Source organism: Acartia tonsa, chromosome 8 (assembly GCF_053477335.1).
Source record: "Acartia tonsa isolate MP-2025a chromosome 8, ASM5347733v1, whole genome shotgun sequence".
In the NCBI taxonomy this organism is placed as follows: Eukaryota; Metazoa; Arthropoda; class Copepoda; order Calanoida; family Acartiidae; genus Acartia; species Acartia tonsa.
In genome coordinates this window covers 16,275,416-16,295,031 of record NC_137267.1, presented here as the reverse complement: position 1 = coordinate 16,295,031, position 19,616 = coordinate 16,275,416, and the positions used below count along the sequence as shown (strand labels likewise).

At 31.0% G+C, this 19,616-nt stretch overlaps 1 protein-coding gene across 2 annotated transcripts in view; it reads right to left on the bottom strand.

Moving 5' to 3' along the window:
- The window catches only part of AIMP2 (aaRS-interacting multifunctional protein 2), a 28,552-nt gene extending 13,232 nt beyond the window's left edge, over nucleotides 1-15,320 (bottom strand). Inside the window, exons 1-7 of one of the 2 annotated variants that reach the window (XM_080169230.1) lie at nucleotides 15,227-15,320; nucleotides 14,981-15,023; nucleotides 14,563-14,663; nucleotides 14,154-14,226; nucleotides 13,449-13,510; nucleotides 12,603-12,702; nucleotides 4,454-4,540 (exon numbers count right to left, since the gene is read on the bottom strand). In XM_080169230.1, the coding sequence (XP_080025356.1) occupies nucleotides 4,454-4,540; nucleotides 12,603-12,702; nucleotides 13,449-13,510; nucleotides 14,154-14,226; nucleotides 14,563-14,663; nucleotides 14,981-15,023; nucleotides 15,227-15,264 (504 nt within the window). In that variant the 5' untranslated portion in view covers nucleotides 15,265-15,320. The remainder of the gene's footprint in view (nucleotides 1-4,453; nucleotides 4,541-12,602; nucleotides 12,703-13,448; nucleotides 13,511-14,153; nucleotides 14,227-14,562; nucleotides 14,664-14,980; nucleotides 15,024-15,226) is intronic. The other variant, XM_080169231.1, reaches the window with a different exon arrangement.
- Nucleotides 15,321-19,616: the final 4,296 nt, after the last annotated feature.

The following is a 19,616-nucleotide window of genomic DNA, read 5'->3' as shown; positions in this document are numbered from 1 at the left end:
GTGGATATTTCACCGTGTCGTCCGAACAAAATAGGACGGCGTACTTTTCTAGATAGACGGGGTGAAATTTGAATATGAGTGTAACGAAATATGTAATATTTTACCAAGTTAGCCGCATGAAGTTCAAGGGAAAAAAAAAATTTTGTAAGGGGGGTCAAAATGGGGGGTCCGCAGTCTCACCACCCCCCGCAGGGGGGCGGCCGGAGGCCGATTTTGAAAAGGAAAATTGCTATGGATTCTTGAATGCCGTCCGGAGGTGAGGCAATTGGAATTTTGAAAATCGGAGCAAAAACGCGCGCGCAGCGCGCGCGCAAAGTTGAAAATTGCGGAAAAAAAGGTCAAAATGTCCATTTTACACAAAATATCCTCTCGTTTTTTGATCGTTAATAACGCGCAGGGTTTTTGATTTACAGAAAAATCTTTTTAAACCATGAAAATCTGGCAAAATGGCATCGCAAAAAATCATGACCCAACATTTTCCCCCAAGTGGCGGAAAAGTTAGAGCACTTCAAAAAAAAATTTTACAAGGCCTGGTGTATTGGCCCCTGTGGGCCTCCCAGAGGGGCTACAAAAAATCTGAAGGTACCTACAGAACCACAATGGCCGGCTCTTATTATCATTTAGTGTTGCCGGAGGCAATTGCCGGCCTCCTTCCGGCCTTTAATTGGCGGCAAAGTTAGCGCACCCAAAAACTGGCCATTTTTTGACGTGTTTTTCGCGCGTAGCGCGGCGTGTGTTTGTGGCGCAGCCACGTGTATTTCAACTTTTTTGTAGTCCATCCCAAGCCGGTTCAGCAGATGTGCGGCCGGAGGCGGTCGGCCCAGCCGTTTGGCCGGCAGCGGCCGTCAAAGGTCGCGAAAATAGTCAAAAAACGCTGTTTTTGCGGATTTTCGGCGGGCCGGTGCGGCCAGACCGTGCGGCCGACCGGCTTGGGACACATATCCCTGGATTCTATGGGCCATTGGCCTTCATTGCTATTTTGCACAATTTTTTTCCCCCAATTACCCTGGCCGGGACGGCCGTCCAAAGTGGCCAGGGTCAAAATCGGCAAAAACCCGTCAAAAAACACCGTTTTTGTCGTACTTTTGGCGGCCGACCACGGCCGAACCAGCTGGCCGACAGGCCTGACCGGGATATCTCTGAAACCGGCTGGCAATGCCGGTTTTGGTGATGTAAAAAAATTGCTCCCCTCTGATGTGATTTTTTTCGGCAACAGCCCCTTAAAGTGGGGTGGGGTTCTAAGAAATTATAAATTTTTCTGTAAATTATAACAACTACTATTATTACACCACCCCCTGAAATGTATTTACCCCCCGCAAGAAACTGCGGCTTAAAAAATTATTTCATCCAAACTTGTTTCTTGCAGGGGGGTATTTAGGATCAGAGGTAACTTCAGTTTTAGTACACTCTCTCTGTAAATATAACAACTACTATTATTACACCACCCCCCAAAATGTATTTACCCCCAAACTTGTTTCTTGCAGGGGGGTATTTAAGATCAGAGGTAACTTCAGTTTTAGTACACTCTCTACCTTTCCATCTCTGGTAACAGGTATAATAACTACAGTTATCAATTATATTATCTAACCAATTAGTAATCCACCAACTACAACTCAAAATCAATTGCTAATTATTACCATTATCTGTTTATTAATTTAATTAAATAACCAAATACTTATTATTACCTAATTATCATTATATAGTCATCACTATCATTTGTAATTTACAATATTAAAATTATCCATCATTTTATCTTACCTGTTACAAATCAATTACTAAATATTATTACATTTTAATTATTATTATAATACCTAACTTTTATAGTTTGATTATAATTATCTTATTTTTTTGCAATACAATAGATATCAATGATACATTTCAATCATAATGCTATAATCAACAATCACATTTTATTACCCTTTACAAATCAATCGATTATCTTATAAGTTTCTATAATTAGCAATTATAATATTATTATAGTTATCTATGATATTATTTTGATTATTTTATTATTTAATAATTATATTATTAATATATTTAGCAATTTTATATCATAATTATGATACTATACTATAATTTACAATTATAATATATAATAAATAATAATAATTATTTTAATATGATATTTTAATAATTTTATATTTTATTGATTACATTAATTATATAATTAGCACTAATAATATTATTATAATTATTCTATAATCTAATTATCATACAATATTATAATAAATATTTATAATGGTATTTCAATTATTCCAATTATTTTATAACTTAATATTCATATAAATAATAATATTTATATTATAAATTATCATATCATTTACAATATTAGATTACAAAAATAATTATCTTATTACTTTCAATATCATAATTAGCAATTATTATGTTAATAGTAATGTTTGTAATATAATTATCATACAATAACATAATTTTCATAATAATATTATAATTGTAATTACATTTCATTCAATTAAAGGTAGGTTCTTTTTAAACTATTTTCCTCTGATATACCTGTTATTATATTTAACTTTAATTAGCAATTATAATATTATTAAAATTATTAATTATGTTATTTTAATTATTTTCTATTTTAATATTCATAAAAATAATATTATTGATTTTTTGAATTACCATATCATTTACAATATTAATATGAGATTACAAAAATAATTATCTTTTTACTTTCATTATTATAAATAGCAATTTTAATATTATTATAATTATTTATAATGTTGTTTCATTTATTTTATGATTATATTAATAATATAATTAGCAATTATAATGTTACATTAATTATTTTATAATATAAATATTATACAATATTATGATTTGCAATCATATTATTATAATAATTATTTAATAATATAAATATCATACAATATTATAATTAACTTATTTTATTCAATATTAGAATAAGCAAACATATTATTATAATTGTTTTGTAATATAATTAGTACTCAATAACTTTAATATTATAATAATTATTTAACAATAACATATTTATTAAAATAATATTAGATTTATTATTTTAATTATTTGATCAATTACCTTATTATTATTAGATTGAAATAATCATTATCTTATTATATTTAATATTATTATTATGGTATAATAAAATTATTATCTTAATTATAATAATAATTTGTTAATGCTTTCTATACTCATATATTTTTACAATTCGCTGACGCTTGCTTCACGCGGTCCCATACCAAATTTCACCGTGGGGGTCCCAATCGAAAGGGACCGCGTCAGCCTGTTCTAGATAATGAGAATTATTGATAGATAGATAATAATAGGATAGGTTAGGAACACTAGAGTGACAGTGAACAGTGCTGTACACCTTCATCTAGTAATAGATAGATAGTTAGAATTATAAATAGATAATAATAGTATAGGTTAAGAACACTAGAGTGACAATGGACAGTGCTGTACACCTTCATCTAGTAATAGATAGATAGTTAATATTATAAATAGGTAATGATAGAATAGGTAAGAACACTAGAGTGACAGTGGACAGTTTTGTAGGCCTGGCCTTGGTAGTTAGAATTATTGATATAAAGCTAGAATGATAAATAACAAGGATGACAACATCCATAAGTAGCGAAGCTCAAAAATTATGAATGGATATCGAGAAAAGAATACTATAAAAATTGATCTTAGTAAAATAGGGAACTCATCAAATTTTTAAAATCACGCAACCTTAGGTATAATCATGAAAATCTAGGAATCGATCTAGCACCGCAATTAATAGACAAATCTTAATGAAACTTGATGGAAATATGTAGAACATGAGCATATTCAATCCCTGATAATTTCAGCCGTCAATCCTGACAAGGAATCGAGAAAACTATGAAAACCGAAAAATCTAGGAATCGATCTAGCAACTCAATTAATAGAAAAATCTTAATAAAACTTAGGAAATATTATTATATGTCGAATATAAAATTAATGATTCCCTGAAAATTTCAGCCTTGTATCTTGAAAAGTAGTTGAGAAAATCACGAAAACTTGAAAATCTAGGAATCGATCTAGCACCCCAAATAACAGACAGATAGACAAAACAATGTATAGAGTAGATGGGCATATGTCATGAGAATATTTACTAAAAATTTCAGCTGTCTATCTTGAACAGGAGCCGAGAAAATAAAGTTTCCCCATAGCATTACAGACTGGCGGACGAACAGACTGAAGGACAGACAACGTAAATTATAGAGTAGATTCGCTACTAAAAAGATTGAGCAACAGAGAGTTATCTTATTCTAAGGTTAACCAAGTCCCAATCGTGTATGACAATGAATTGGACTTGTTTGTGGGCTAAAGAATGTCCCCAATTCTCACCAAGGACTCCAATCGTTTGACACACCAGCAGTTTTTAATATTTAGTATTAGCTGTAAACTGGTTTTGGCCGGGATTCGAACCCGGGACTTTTACTAAAAGAAATAATCTACTTACATGTTCTGAAAGAAGGGTGATAAGGCCAGGCAAGGCGTACACAGGCTTCGAGGGGGAGCATCTCACCACTATGTCAGCTGTATAGGTCTAAATTAAAATAATAATATTTGAAAATTAGGGAAAACAATTTTAATTACATATCATGTAAGGGTTGTTCACAAGGATAAAATTACTACATTAATCTTATACTTTATAGAACAAAAAAATGAGACAAAAAACTGAAAACTAAATAAATCTATAACAAGAATGGTATAAAAAGGGTTACAGGACATGACAAAAAAACAAAAAAGCAAGCAAATATAAAATTATCAAACTGTAATATTTATTTTAATGGATGTTTGTAAAGTGTATCTAAGCAAATTTAAGTCTTAGGGTGGTTTTATAATATACTTACTATCCTATCTTCCTAGATCAGGATATTTTCAAATTTGACCCGGCTGAAGGGGGGGGGGGGGGGGGATAAAAAAAAAAAATATGTGGTTGGGGGAAAAAATGTAAAAATTAAGAGAACTGAAAACATTTGCAACAGGGGAAAAAAATTAATCTTGTGCAGAATATACACCACTGTCCTAGATACTTGGGGCTTAATCGCTAGTAGTTTAAACAACCTATTACCTACTTAGTTTTGCAAATCGTTTCTAATTGTACAAGACACTGGGTTTCATAGGATGTCTACATTAATTCTGTTGCTCATTTCTATCTTATTTCATGACATTTTTTATAACAAAATTAAGCAGTTCAATAATTTTTTTAAATTTTAGCTATTTTCTTAGCTTTGTATGTATGCTGATTCAAATGAACAAACATTTGTGAGACAAGTCTGTATGCCAATATTTATATAATCTTTGTGTAATTCAGGGACAAGCAGACAGAAGCAGAATAATGTGTCAAGCTGAAAAAATACCTATAATGTATTAAAGGGATTTACAAATAGATCCTTAAATGTCCTATATAATATAGCAAGAACAACATTATCATAAACTAACGCAGCAACAAAAAAACCATCAAAATATTGGATGAAAATGGACATAAAATTGTATTTAAGAGCTATGTAGTTTTTAAATCTTTCTATTGCACTGCTATATTTGGACAAACATACCCTAGTTAAAGTCATGAATTAACAAGAGTAGCTGCGATTCTAAAATCTAGTTCAATCTACAAATTGAAAAAATATATTTTAAAACTGCGCATTTAATCTGGGCCAAAATAATCAGGAACGTAAAAAATACAAGAGGAAAATATGCAAAATAAGTTTTCGCATTTTTGTTTCATTCTTAATTCCTAAATATATATAAAAAAAATTAAATGCATACAGTTCTAAAACGGCAAAGGCAAGGTTATATATTAGCGAATTAACCCTTACAGATCGGGGGGGGGGGGGGGGGGGGTCTCAAAGAGCCCCCCCCCTCTAGTTTTTTCAATCTCATTTTTTTTGTAGGTAAGATGGAGTGCTGTGACTTCATGACTTTTTAAGTTTAGTAATTATACGTCGGCAAGAGTTGATTTTTTTAGGATATCTGGTCTGTGTCGGTCGTGGTGTCCGGTCAAAGTCGGTTGGGTAGCACCAAAATTAGAAAAAAATTCTAAATAAATCTTAATTTCTACATTATGACTTTTGTGTATAAGGAGAAACCTAAAATTTTTTTGGTGACCGCTCCCTGACCGACTTTATGACGAATTTTTGTCCGGCTTTTACTACAGACATATATCATGAATATCGTGGCTACTATTACAGCTAGAGTCCTATAATTTTTTTTGGTAAATCCTTGAGCAACATCAAACAGATAAAAATATTAATCGGCGCCGCCAACCGCCGAAAATGGCGGTTTCCGTTATTTGCCGTTTTTTGGCGATGATCAGAAAAAGTAATTTTTTTGTTATGAAAAATAAAAGTTCGTCCTAAAATTTGGTCATCCTAGCTGCAAAATTGGCCGCTCTACAGCTGTTTTAAAATTTAGCGGCTGGCCGCTAAAAAGCGGCTAAGGAGCGGCCTGGCTGCTATGACTAGAAAAAGTAATTTTCTCTAAAAATACACATGAACCACCAGAAAAAAATTTTACGTCTTTGTTTGTAACAGGAGCCGAGATAGAGGGGGGGGCTCTTGGAGCCCCCCCCCCCCCCCCCCCCGATCTATTAAGGTGGGAATTGGGGCCCGAGCTGTAAGGGTTAAAGAATAATGGGGAAAGGTGAGTTTATTATAGTTTGCCAAAATTGTACATGTGATCAAATGTAGAATTTAAAGAGACAAATGTAATTCAGTTCTTTTTCATATAAAAGATACATAACAGTAGCGTGTACCAGTCAAAAGCGTGTTTATAAAAATTTTGCCAGCAGCTTTAGACAGACCAACTAACAATCAAGTTTATGGTAGCATCGCTACTAGAAAGCTATCAAGATGCGTCCTATTTTGTGGTGCACAAAAGTAGCAAGTGTTTCTAGACACAATTGGGTCAAGATGCGAGATTTTTTTCCTTTTGAACTTCATGGACGTCATTAATAGTTTATTTGTTTTGTTGTGTAGCTACTCTATATTTAGGAAATATCAGAAAAATTACAAGTGAATTGTTTGAACACTACCTACTAGTTCGTAGAGAAAATAAAGATTTAATGAGGGAATATTATATGCCATAAAACTTTGGGGACCAGCACAAATAATAATTCAATGTGCTAAGCACATATCTCCATAAGATTTTCATTTATGTGAAGAGAAGCAAAGCTATTGTTATTGTTAGTGAAGGACAAGTTTCCTGCAGAACTGCCAGGGGAAAAAATTTTCATGACAGATCCGGAAAAAGTACTATCATGCTTTACTTTCTTAATCTTGATATCTTAAAATACTGTCAGACCATCCCCAATTTTTCTAGGTATAGCTTAAAACCTACCTAGTCTACAAAAAATCTTAATTGGCTTAAAATCTTTCTGTCTACAACATAAAAAATTCAAATATTTTGCAAAAGTGTACATTTTTTGCAATTTTAAATCTAACTAAAAAAACTATTTTTTGGTGTCCTTGAGATAAACAAGGATGACAATATCCATAAGTAGCGAAGCTCAAAAATTATGGATAGACATCCAGAAAAAAAACGAACTATTGAGCAGTGTTATAAAAACATTAAACTGAAACAAATCAAGAAACCTTTTATATTGTTAATGTGAAAATCTAGGAATCGATCTAGCACCACAACGAATAAGCAAATATTAATGAAACTTTGTGGGAATAGGTATGTAATATGTGAACTTATCTAATCCCTGAATTTATTTCAGCCCTATATATCTAATTGGAGTCTAGAAAATCATGAGAACTTAAAAATCTAGGAATCGAACTAGCACCCCAACCAATATGCAAATCTCAATTAAACTTGATAAAAGTATGCAGAATGCAGAACTTATCGAAAATATGAAAAATGTAAACTTATTTAATCCCTGAAAGGAGCCGAAAAAATTACGTTTCTCCCAAAACGTTTCAGACGGACGGACAAACAGACGGACATGTCAAATTATAGTGTAGCTTCGCTACTAAAAAAAACATACACATATAAAAACAAATCAAAAAGAAAAGAAAAACTGTCATCTGAATAAATCTCAGTTTAAATAAAAGTAAGATGTATGCATTTGTTTTTGTACTGATTTTTAAGGGTGTGTGTGTGTGTGCATACAGGAAAGGGTATCAGGAGCCATATACTTTGAAAAACAGTGTATGTAGATTTGATCATTCATAGAGTAGCTGCGCTACGAACAATAAGTGCACGTGTATTTATCACAGAGCCTTGTGGTGAGTATTTTTGAAAGTTATGACAAGTCATCTCTTTTGTTACAGTAACTGTATTTTAGTAGCCCATCTACTCTATTACTAAAGTATGTCCGATCGTCCTTCAAGTTGCGCAGTTAAAATGCGTTGCGTAAAATAAGTCTTTAATTTAGTTCTAAATAGAAATATTTTTTTAACACTTTTTGTTAAGGAGGGATTGTTTTTTCTGGAGGCGATTTCTACCAAAATAGTTAAAAACCTTCAACAGACCTTAAAAAGAGAATAGATAGTGAACACAGCTATCCTCAACAGTTTAGCGGATTTTTAAACAACACGCTCTAAGCGGTCAATGGCTCCTAAAAATAGACATACTTGCTGAATCATTCCTGGTTTTACCTAAATTATACCTGCTCCTTCTTCGGGACTATAGTCTTTTAAAGATTTTCACTTAAATTTCCCTATTATTTGACTTAAAAATAGTGTTCGACAAGACATCCTGTCGCTGTTTATAAATTTTAATACAAAAAAAGATGTTATTATTTTCTTTTAAGGCCATCCAAATGTCTTTTATTAGATTTAAATTTAACCGATATAATTGTTATTGGTTCCCTCTGCCGTTTCTATCCATATTTCATGAAATTAAAACCATGAGAAAGAGTTGACAAGAAAATAAGAAAAGTGTTGAGAGGATAAGTAAAAACTAAGTTAATGATAGAGGTATAGTATTAAGACTAAAGTAATTGTATCTAATATAAGGTTTAACAAGGTTAACCTCAAGAAAAACGTAAATATAATGGTGGGACAAAGTAAATCATAAAGTAAATGATCAGTTAAGTTGTCTTAATAAATAGGAAATAGAGGAATAGAAATAAAAGAAAAGAATGATAGGAGAATATATAAGAAAACCGAGAAACCCTTAAATATCAATATAAAAAGTGTAGCATGACCAACAGACTGACAGACAAAGTAAGTTGTATGCTGTTACTTTTTGTTAAGGGATATCTTCACAAAAATTGACTTATCTATCTGAATTAGTATTGGTTAAAATTAAATTTTACCATATTGTTATGGACTGACAGACAAGATAAATTATAAAGTAGTTCTGCTACTAACCCGCAACTATGGCTCGTCATGTAGCGCATCCGCTCTTCGTTGGGGATGTGATAGGTTCGCGGTACAATTAAAGAAGTTAAAAATTGTTCCTACTGTTACTATATACGGTGCGCAGCATAAATAGTTAGAGTAGGGAGACAGGGATCTAAAGGAATAAGACAATGACTTATAAAGTGATGTAAATCCCCAATGATGATACACAAATTTACCCCTTATTTAGCTTACACTAAGTGGTTGAAAAGCTTGGAAACTCAACTTAAACACCAATCAATCAAAACTTAATAAAAGTCTCCAAAGTTGTAAGCTAACAAATAAGAAAACACTATATTAAAACTTTTGCTACAGCCCAATGTCCCCTTTCCCTTCTCAGACAAAGTGTTGGTTGTCTGTTGAATGTTACTTAAATGAATATCCAACAGTGGGCGGTAGAGCTCCCATGACAAGCGCGCGGATTTTGAAATCGAAGGATAAACCCACCCCAATTAGGTATTTATGGTATACTCTGCTAACTTAATTTTAAGTCAAAAAAGCTGATCATATTTCTACCATCCACTTTCTTATATTATGCCTGGAGTAAAACTTCAATTATATAGGTTAGTACTCTAGCCTATAACTTTTCCTCAAGATAAAAATACAGTTAATCTTTTAGATGATTGTAAATTTCTTTGCTATTGATTATAGCATACTATTGAAAATCGGTATGCAAAAGATAAATTTCTTGTCAAGTTTCACAATTATCATTTTTATCTTTTGATATGATAAAAAGTAATGCAAAATTTAATTTTCTATTTTTATCATTGGTGTTGGGCGTTATTTACCAAAAATATTTGATGCAGTTATCAGTAAGAATATAAATAGCAGGTCAACAGTCTTTAGATTTATGAAATAATATAAAATATGTATTAAATGGTAGTTCACAGCACAAAAAACGCGCGAACAGAGGTTAGTGGGTTAAACTAAGCACTACTTTTATTCCTCAAAAAATAAAAATCACTCTGTGATAAACATGCTGCTACTTTTGTTTTCCATAAATTGTTACATGTCTTTTATTACTATAAATAAACATATGGTTGCCCTTAAACATCCAGGGGATTTGTATTCAAAATGGAAGGAAAAGGCAGAAAAATACCATTCTGAGACCGATTTAAATTTTCCATTATTTCGAGAATTCAATAAATTCATTAGTTATTGAAATCTTAAGCTAGCTACAAACAAAAAAAAAACCTTAAAACTTAAAAATAGAATAAGTATAAAATACATTTTACATTTGTGCCAATAAAAAAAATTGATCCTAAATTCATGTTAGTTTATCATACTGTAATCTTAGGCAATATAATTATTTTTTAGGAACCGCTATTCTTGACTAGCTGGAGATTTAAACGCACACTAGATCATTTTCTGATAATATTTTTTTCTTACTTCCCTGTAATTTATTAATTACATTTCATATTTTGCTTTGGTATCTATTTCAGCTTAAAGCTGTAGTTATAATGTCACCAATCCTACCTTATAAAGTAGTAAGTTTTTTTTTGGGTCATGTGAAGGAAACGAAGTTGCGGGTTTCGTCGTATTTTAACAGTAGCTTTTGAAAGGTTATTAGGCGATTGCCCCGCAAGATTAGGCAATTGGCCCCGCGGGGTTAAAGCACCAGCAGGAGCTAGAAATAGGATAAAAGCTAATGTGAAAATATAATGAAAACTGCAACTTTGTTTCCTTCACATTAGCCAGTTTTTATTATAAAGCTTAAGATCTGAAAAGTTGTTAGGTTATACTTTTCAAGAAAGCACAATAAGGGAGAGGTCATTTTCTAGTAAATCCCGTAAAGGTGTGTGTTATAAGGCCTAAAAATAGTAGTAGAACGATAAGGTGCTCTATATATTTGTATTTCCTATTGAATAGAACAATAGGGAAGAAATTTTTTTTTTTTTTTTTTGATAACCGTACCTGGAATATCTGAAATTTCTATCAAACGCTTTGTTTGGCTCAAACTGACACAAATAAAAAAAAATATAATTATAATAAATCAACCTGTAAAGAATGACTTCTTCCTTTGTTTAATGGTATAGATTGTTCTTAACCTTTACCTTGTACCTATAGAAAACATTATTATTATAATTATATTTTTTTTAAATTTTTGTCAGTTTGAGCCAAACAAAGCGTTTGATAGAAATTTCGTATTTTTTTTAGATAATCCAGGTACGGTTATCAAAAAAAAAAAAAAAATTTCCCTATTGTTCTATTCAATAGGGAATACATATATCTAGAGCACCTTATCGTTCTACTACTATTTTTAGGCCTTATAACACACACCTTTACGGGATTTACTAGAAAATGACCTCTCCCTTTTTTTAAGTTATTTTAGGCTATTTTCCTCCTCCCCCGCCTTCCCTAGAGGATCAGGTTGACCAATTAGTAATCTTATAATGTTAGGTAGTAAGTTTGAATGTGTGAATTAACATTCTGATATTTGAATGGTAATTTTGTATAAAAACAAACACTGTAAATAATGGTAGAAGCAAACGCTGTTAACAATTTTATCAATATATTAAATACAAATGACTCCTTTTTTGTAATAAAACTTATAAACAGCGCAAGATGTCTTGTCGAACGCTATTTTTAAGTCAAATAATAGAGTAATTTAAGTGAAAATCTTTAAAAGCCTATAGTCCCGAAGAAGGAGCAGATATAAATTAGGTAAAACCAGGTATGATTCAGCAAGTATGTCTATTTTTAGGATCCATTGACCGCTTGGAGCGTGTTGCTTATAAATCCGCTAAACTGTTGAGGATAGCTGTGTGAAATATCCCATTAATTTCATACAAGTATTTTAATAGTGTTGCTCTACACCAGTTCAATATGGGTATTGGGTATTAATGTTAATGTTATCATACAGTTGTTATTAAGCATAAATATACAACACAAAAAGCTATTTTGTAAGGGTTTTATAGTTGTATCAGCTGATTTTTTTTAGTTTAAAAAGGGAATTTATGAGTTTAAAAAAGCATTTTAAAACGAGCATGATTGAAAAGGGTTAAAACTCACACATGGAAAAGCTAAAAATCATTTAAATAAAACAAAGAATACTTATTGTTAAGTTAGAATATTGTATGTTTTTTGGACTAAAAAAACTTTAAAGTTCGTGGCATCATTGGTTAGATGAAATTAAAATCGATTATGTCCTATTCCTAAACAATTTTAATTTCTTCTTATAAGATGATTTGAAGCATTCCATGAGTAACTTAAAGAACTAAGTGCAAAATAAAGCATTCTTATTCTTATCCACTGTACCGTATTAATAAATGATTGAAGGGCTACAGCCCCGCCAGACTGGGCGCTACTGTTTTTAGCATCCTCGTGAAATAATTTTTCTACCTTGCCTAAGGTCTCTGCGCAAAAAATAGGAAAAAATTGAGGATATACAAAAATATTATCTTCAGATTTTCAAAATTTAGTGGGCTTTCTTATCATATGTCATTATACTTTTTTATAATATTTGAAAATATCTTGATTTGAAAATTACTAAAATATGATTTTGTTTTAAAATATTGGCAGACCCAATATTAATTTAAAAGTTTGAATTTAAAAAAGTTAAATGCATTGGAAAAATATTTTGAATACAACTCTTTTTTTAATTCAAATAAAGTATATTTTTTACCTAAAATTGTTACTAAAGAAAATAAGAAAGGGGGGAGGCGGATGTGCCAGTTTTTGAAAACCCGCCGTATTTTTTTTTGCAATCATCTGAGATAAACTATTTTTCTCATAAAAATTTCACGTTTGAAATATTACAAGTGTCACCTGAAAATATAAGGGAAATTTTTATGAGAAAAAAAGTTTATCTCAAATGATTGAGAACTCTCTAATTTGGCGAAAAAAGGAAAAATAATCGGCGGAAAACAGCGGTTTTAGGCAGGAGCGGCGGTTTCACCGCCGTTTCTTCACAGTTCCATATTGTTTTCCACAAAAGCAACTGCTGTGCCGAATTTAAGAGTTGTAACTCGTTTATGGGCGGAGATCATGCACGTTTTACTTTTGGTTTCAAAAAGTGGCACACCCCTTTTTAAAACATAGCTTTTTCTTCATATTTAGATCTACCTTCAAGTGCAAAAAAAGGTTAATTTATCCTATTTTCCTTTCAAAGCTTGTATCTTGCTATAAATTCCAGAAAGTTGGGGCTCTGACGAATTTACAATTGACTGAAATTAGGGTACATTTCAAGCAAACATAGCTGGATAACTGAAAGGTTTTTTATACCAGGTATATCAAAATTAAAATTAATGCAAAAAACTAATTGCTATAATTTTAAGGTTCTGTTTTCATTTGCTTACACATTTAATTTTGACACATATGAGTGAAAAAGCATGTATTTTCCTTTAAGTAAACTTTGGAAATATCAGAGATCTTAAGGAATAAGACAATTTAGATATAAATACACTTTTGTACACACACTGGGTAAACAAATTTACTAATTTCATAGATTAAACTTTTTGGTGGAAAGTTTGGACACTGCTATTTTACCAATCCTTTAAAGTACCTTAAGTTTTTACGCAAACGAGAGAAAGATTTGAAAACTTTGGGTACAGCTCCCCAGCATCCTTGCGGGAAATGGAATATCTTATTTTACACTTAATCTTATGCGAAAGCATTAGCAGGTGAAGTAAAATAACCAGGGTAGAAAAAAACAAAAAATCTCTGAACAAAACAAATCCTATTAAATTCTAAAATTTGCAATGTAAAAATACCATTAATCCTATAAATCATTTAGAATACAAGAACTCTTAATAAAAATCTTTTAGAGGCGCAAAGCTACTCCATAACTTTTTCTTATTTGTCTCTTACCTTAATAACATCCGGCTGTGAAGTAGTGAAAGAAGTTAATCCTTGCCCCTTTAGGAAACGTTCCACTTCACCTCTACAAAGATAAAAATACCTATTGTGTTTATTTAACTCGAATTGGATCACTATAACCTTATTTTAATATATTTTCCAATTAGGCTTCCGAACTGATTATCATCCGCTGGATTAGAACCGGTTATGAACCATTCTGAAAAATCCTATTTTGCATCGTAATACATACAATTTTCCAAAAATATTAAAATACAAATTATAAGAATAAGAACTGATTTATTGCCCGGGATTTAGGAAATTAGTTAAAATATTTTAAATGTGTTTTCTGTTTACATTATCTACCTAATACCATTGGTAACCAATTAAATCTCTAACAATCCACTATCCACTGGAGCTTTACCTAAGTTGTCCAAGTTTGTTAAGAATGGCCTCTTGTCTTGCCTCCAGGGCCTTGATGGCATGCTCGGGGATATCACCACCTCCACCCAAACCCTTGCTGACCTGTAACATTATATTATATTAAGAAAGATAGTATGACTAAACACATTAAAATGAAATTAAGGGATATCATATATTTTCCCTTCCATATACACATTTTAAAGTATTCGAGGGGAAGGGGTTTATTGTCACCTCACAGTTTTCACCCCAAAAATTCAATATGGTTCAATTGAAGTCTCAAAAAGTTATTAATGATTTGTACCTCTCCCCCGGCCTTGTTCCCAAAGTTGAATTATCCCCACTATTGAGATTGTGTACCCAACCCCTCCTCCCCCCCCCCCAAAAAAAAAATATGTTGTCTTTTTTATTTGTTTACGCACCTGTATTACCGGGAGGCTGTACATGCAAGTTGGCAAGTCTACCCTGAAAAACAAACACGAAAATTAAATTTTATTAACAGTAAAAAAAGTCGGAAAAAATACATCTAGAAGCTCTGGAGAGAAAGAAGACTAAAACTATGTTAATACCTAAATCTCTATACGACAGAGCATACGTGATGATTCAAGTAACTTCCAAAATTTGATATTTACTAGTGGAACTTTTCCTGAAAATTCATAAATTTTTACCTTGCATCTAAATCAAAGACTGGCTTAAGTGCATACATTTTATAAAAACTTTACCACAGACAATAAAATTGTATTTTACAACAATCTGAAAAATATGTATTAATAATATATAATAAGTTATGAAAAATGAAAAACAAATGACAAAATTAAGTGACTCAGCTTTATTTTTTAATGGGATTATTTTAATTGTACCAATTGTTTAGCCATTTACGATATATCCAGGTTGTCAATTACTTATTTTATGAAATTATAAGTTACTTTTAATCAAATATATGACAAATTCTTCACAATCAAAGTCTAGTTACAGTTAAATTGAAACACATGAAGATAATAAAAAAATAAGTTTTCGTCGGTATAAAACTTTCACGTTTAAGTTTATTACTAGAGGTTTTGTTTAAAGTAAGAGGTAAAAAGCGCCGGCCTCTGATATAAAAACATAAATATTTCCAAATCATTTTTTTCTGACAAAATCTATACCAATCATAAATAAATTTTGATAATAAGACATAATTTAATAATATACAATTATAAGACAGGATTTTATCTAATATAATCGATAAAAACCTTAATTTATAATTTAAATATTTAAAATTTGCACGTGCACTATCCATCCCCTCACTCCTTTGGACATCTTACCTGGATTTTGACTGTTCTTCGTACTTCTAAGGTTCACTGGCAGTCTCCTAACCCTAGCTGATACAATTTGGCTGAAAATCAAATGTTACTTGCTTCGAAAACGAATAAGAAATAACCTAAACTAACTTACGGATTAGGGAGGAAAAAAGTGCGACGCCCTTGTGGCGTATAAATTAATTCAATTGTCTATACCATTATTAATGGTATTTAATCTAAAATTTCTTTAAATTTTTTCCTCCCTGATCTAATTCTTTAATCCCACTAACAGGGTGGGCGGGTATGGGTCATTTTGACTCGTTCAGAATAAAATCTGGAATTATTAAATTACACCTTTTGAATATATTGGAATTCACTACATATAAAGGTGAATCTAATACGTGTGATGATCACTAGTCAAAATCCAGGAAATCCCCAACCTCCTTGAAACATTATTGGTCCCAAGCAGGCCATGGACATCTTACCTGGATTTTGACTGTTCTTCGTACTTCTAAGGTTCACTGGCAGTCTCCTAACCCTAGCTGATACAATTTGGCTGAAAATCAAATGTTACTTGCTTCGAAAACGAATAAGAAATAACCTAAACTAACTTACGGATTAGGGAGGAAAAAAGTGCGACGCCCTTGTGGCGTATAAATTAATTCAATTGTCTATACCATTATTAATGGTATTTAATCTAAAATTTCTTTAAATTTTTTCCTCCCTGATCTAATTCTTTAATCCCACTAACCAAAATTGCGAAGCATCCCCTTCTTTTATTAGTTTAGGTCTAAGTTACCGAAGCAAGTATTCCCGTAGTTGGATTCTTTCTTTTTGCAGCCTTCAATTGAAATAAGCATATTTTTTTTACATGTTACATGTTACTTTTTTTCTTGTGTTAAAATGACCAACAATTCAGGTGGTGACATTTTTATAAATATATATAGATAATACTGAAGAAACTATTTACGAGATTTATGCTTTAAGTTTACCCGTAATGGATAAAATCACAACTACCTCATTGTTATGTTTTGTAAAAGTTAAAAATACAAGGTATAGCTTGTTTTGAATTTGAAGGTATTGCTATTTTTTCCTAAAATCATCAAGTATAGCAAAGCATCAATTGTAGTTGTCATTTCCTCATTTCCAAGATAAAGGTCTTAGCTCTGATAAAGAACAATAGCTTTAATTGCATGTTTAATAATATTCTAATAAGATGTGCTATACATCCCGGTGGTCATGGGACGCTATAATCTATGCTAAGACATTAAAATATATAAATATATATAAATATATTGTTATGATCATTAGTCCCCACATGAAACTTTGGACAGTCCTTGTGACTTGATTTTTTAAAACTTTGAATTTTGAATTTCTAGCATTGTTTTATTGTTTTTTTTTTACATTCACAACCAATTTCCTACAAACGTTTGGCTGTTGGTTGCTAATTACTTGAAAGTAATTCAAGTCTTGAAAATTTTGATAAACAAAATGGTTTTGGGAAACTTATAATATTTAAATTAACAATTATCTATTATTGCTAAGGTTATAACTTCGATGAATAACATAAATCTAAAATATTAACTTATTTATTATTAAGCTAAGTACTTCGAATTATTGAGATTTGCAGGAAGAATGAATTTTAACAATAATATTGAAAATTTCATTTATTTATATCCAAGTAATATTTGTGCCTTTTAGTATCAACTGCGAGAAAAGAAACTTTTCGTCAATGTTTGGTGTAAGCTTTACTAGTTTTTTAATTTTTTACTTTGTTCGCTTTACTAAAAGGCCTTACTATAATTAAGAAATGTCTGTATGTCCTTCCGTTACGGTTTGCTCTTTAGCTGAAACTTGTTATAAGTTGTCCTCTAGATTCAACTTTACATGATCAGTTCTGTAACAGTTTCGTTTAGACAGAGTAGCAACTGTATAATCAATACCACAAAGTCTGTACGTTGATTTAAAACATGCAGATTTTTTACTTTTTAGCGACATTTTTCTTCTTATATAAGTATTTATCCTATTTCTTTTTGAAAATGATTCCTAGAACAGCTAGGTACAACATTATAATCACAGAATCTCTATAATTAGGTCCTACAAAAAATAAGCATGCTCTTAAACAGTATTTGATATTTCATCAATTTCAATACATACAATTTATTTTTGACTATTGAGTTTTCAATTTTAAGGATGCATCCCGTAGGTAATGGTATAGTTTATAGGTATTATATTTAAAAAGATCTAAGCGTTAATTTTTTTGTACGACAAAAATCCTCAAAAACAAAGAACTCCTGCATTTTGAAATGAAGGACGGAATTTAAGATATAATTGAAGTGTCCTATCTGTTTAAAACTCTGTGTGAGAATTAGTAAAAGGCAAGTAGATTATACATAGGTAATCTGACAGGGGAAAAATTGTTGACAATTTAAATTGTTAACATAGATATCATCTTTTGGTCAGATCGTTCATCCAATAGGAAGGGGGGGGGGGGGGGGGAAGGTTATTGTCATTTTAGCCAGCTACTACTTTTAATTTTGTTTCTGTTGCAAACTTTAATTTATCAGAGTGCATGATAATCTGATGAAAGATCCAAATAAAAGGTAACTTCATAAGCATTAAAAAGTACTATACACAAAGAATAAGGCAATAAATTCGTACAGTGTCTAATATTTTGTCTTATAGTAATATACTTCTGTTATAAGCTTCTTGCGTACTAATCAATTTAACTCGACTTATTGTTAATATGGTAGAGTAATATCTATGGTTTAAGTTTCATTTCCAGAGATATTCTGCAGTCTAAAATTCACAGACATCAAGATTTTACAAATCGTATTTATAGGGTGTATGCAACAATTAATTTTGTCTAAACATGTTTCTATTAATTCCTTACATCATACTTAGTGCTGTAATAATACTACATGTTCCTCTTTTTAATGTGAGTTTAATTAAAACTGGGATGAAAACCAAAATTCATGTGTATTTCTGAAAAGATTATGATAGTTCTCAACTTATCTACATTCTGATATTAAAAAGTTGATCTACAGCTATATTTACTAAATGATTTTAGAAACTTAGATATCTATTAAATTTTGTGGGATTTGCCGTCTATATAATAGAGAATTAGACAGATAATTAATTACCTATACAAAATAGAATCCGAAGAAAAATCTAATAACTGCTCGAAAATTAGGTTGTACTTTTTAGGGATAAACTACCAGTCCTCTTATGATATTAACTGATGGTATTGGTTAATATTAATATATCCCTTTATAGACATATGACTTCAAATTAATATTATACTGCATTAACTTTGTTCTAAATACAAGAAAATAAGCCTTTCCGGCCAATATATTATTTCGGGTTATGGACTTACATATTACCTGTAACATAAGTTAAAATTCTACCAGTATAGAATATATTCTAAGGTAGTTAGAAGTAAGTCTTTAAAGACATGCAATATTTATCTATTTCCAAAAGAACAATACTTCACGTGAAATGAATTAATCTTAATAGGGTAAAGGTTATCATTATCCAAGTGTCTATAAATAATTTATATTGCCAAATAATGAAGTTTTTTTATAAACTTCATAAATTTAAGAAAAATTGACAGCCTGCATATCAGTGGTAATTAGTCGATAAACAGGCAAAACTAAAACAATATGCATATTTAGGTCAAGGGACCTTCAAGCTTTTATGTTTAGGGTTATTTATTTGCCAGTATTGTCCTAATGTGTCGTTGTGTTTTGATCATTTTAAATGTTTTGATTTATCTTAG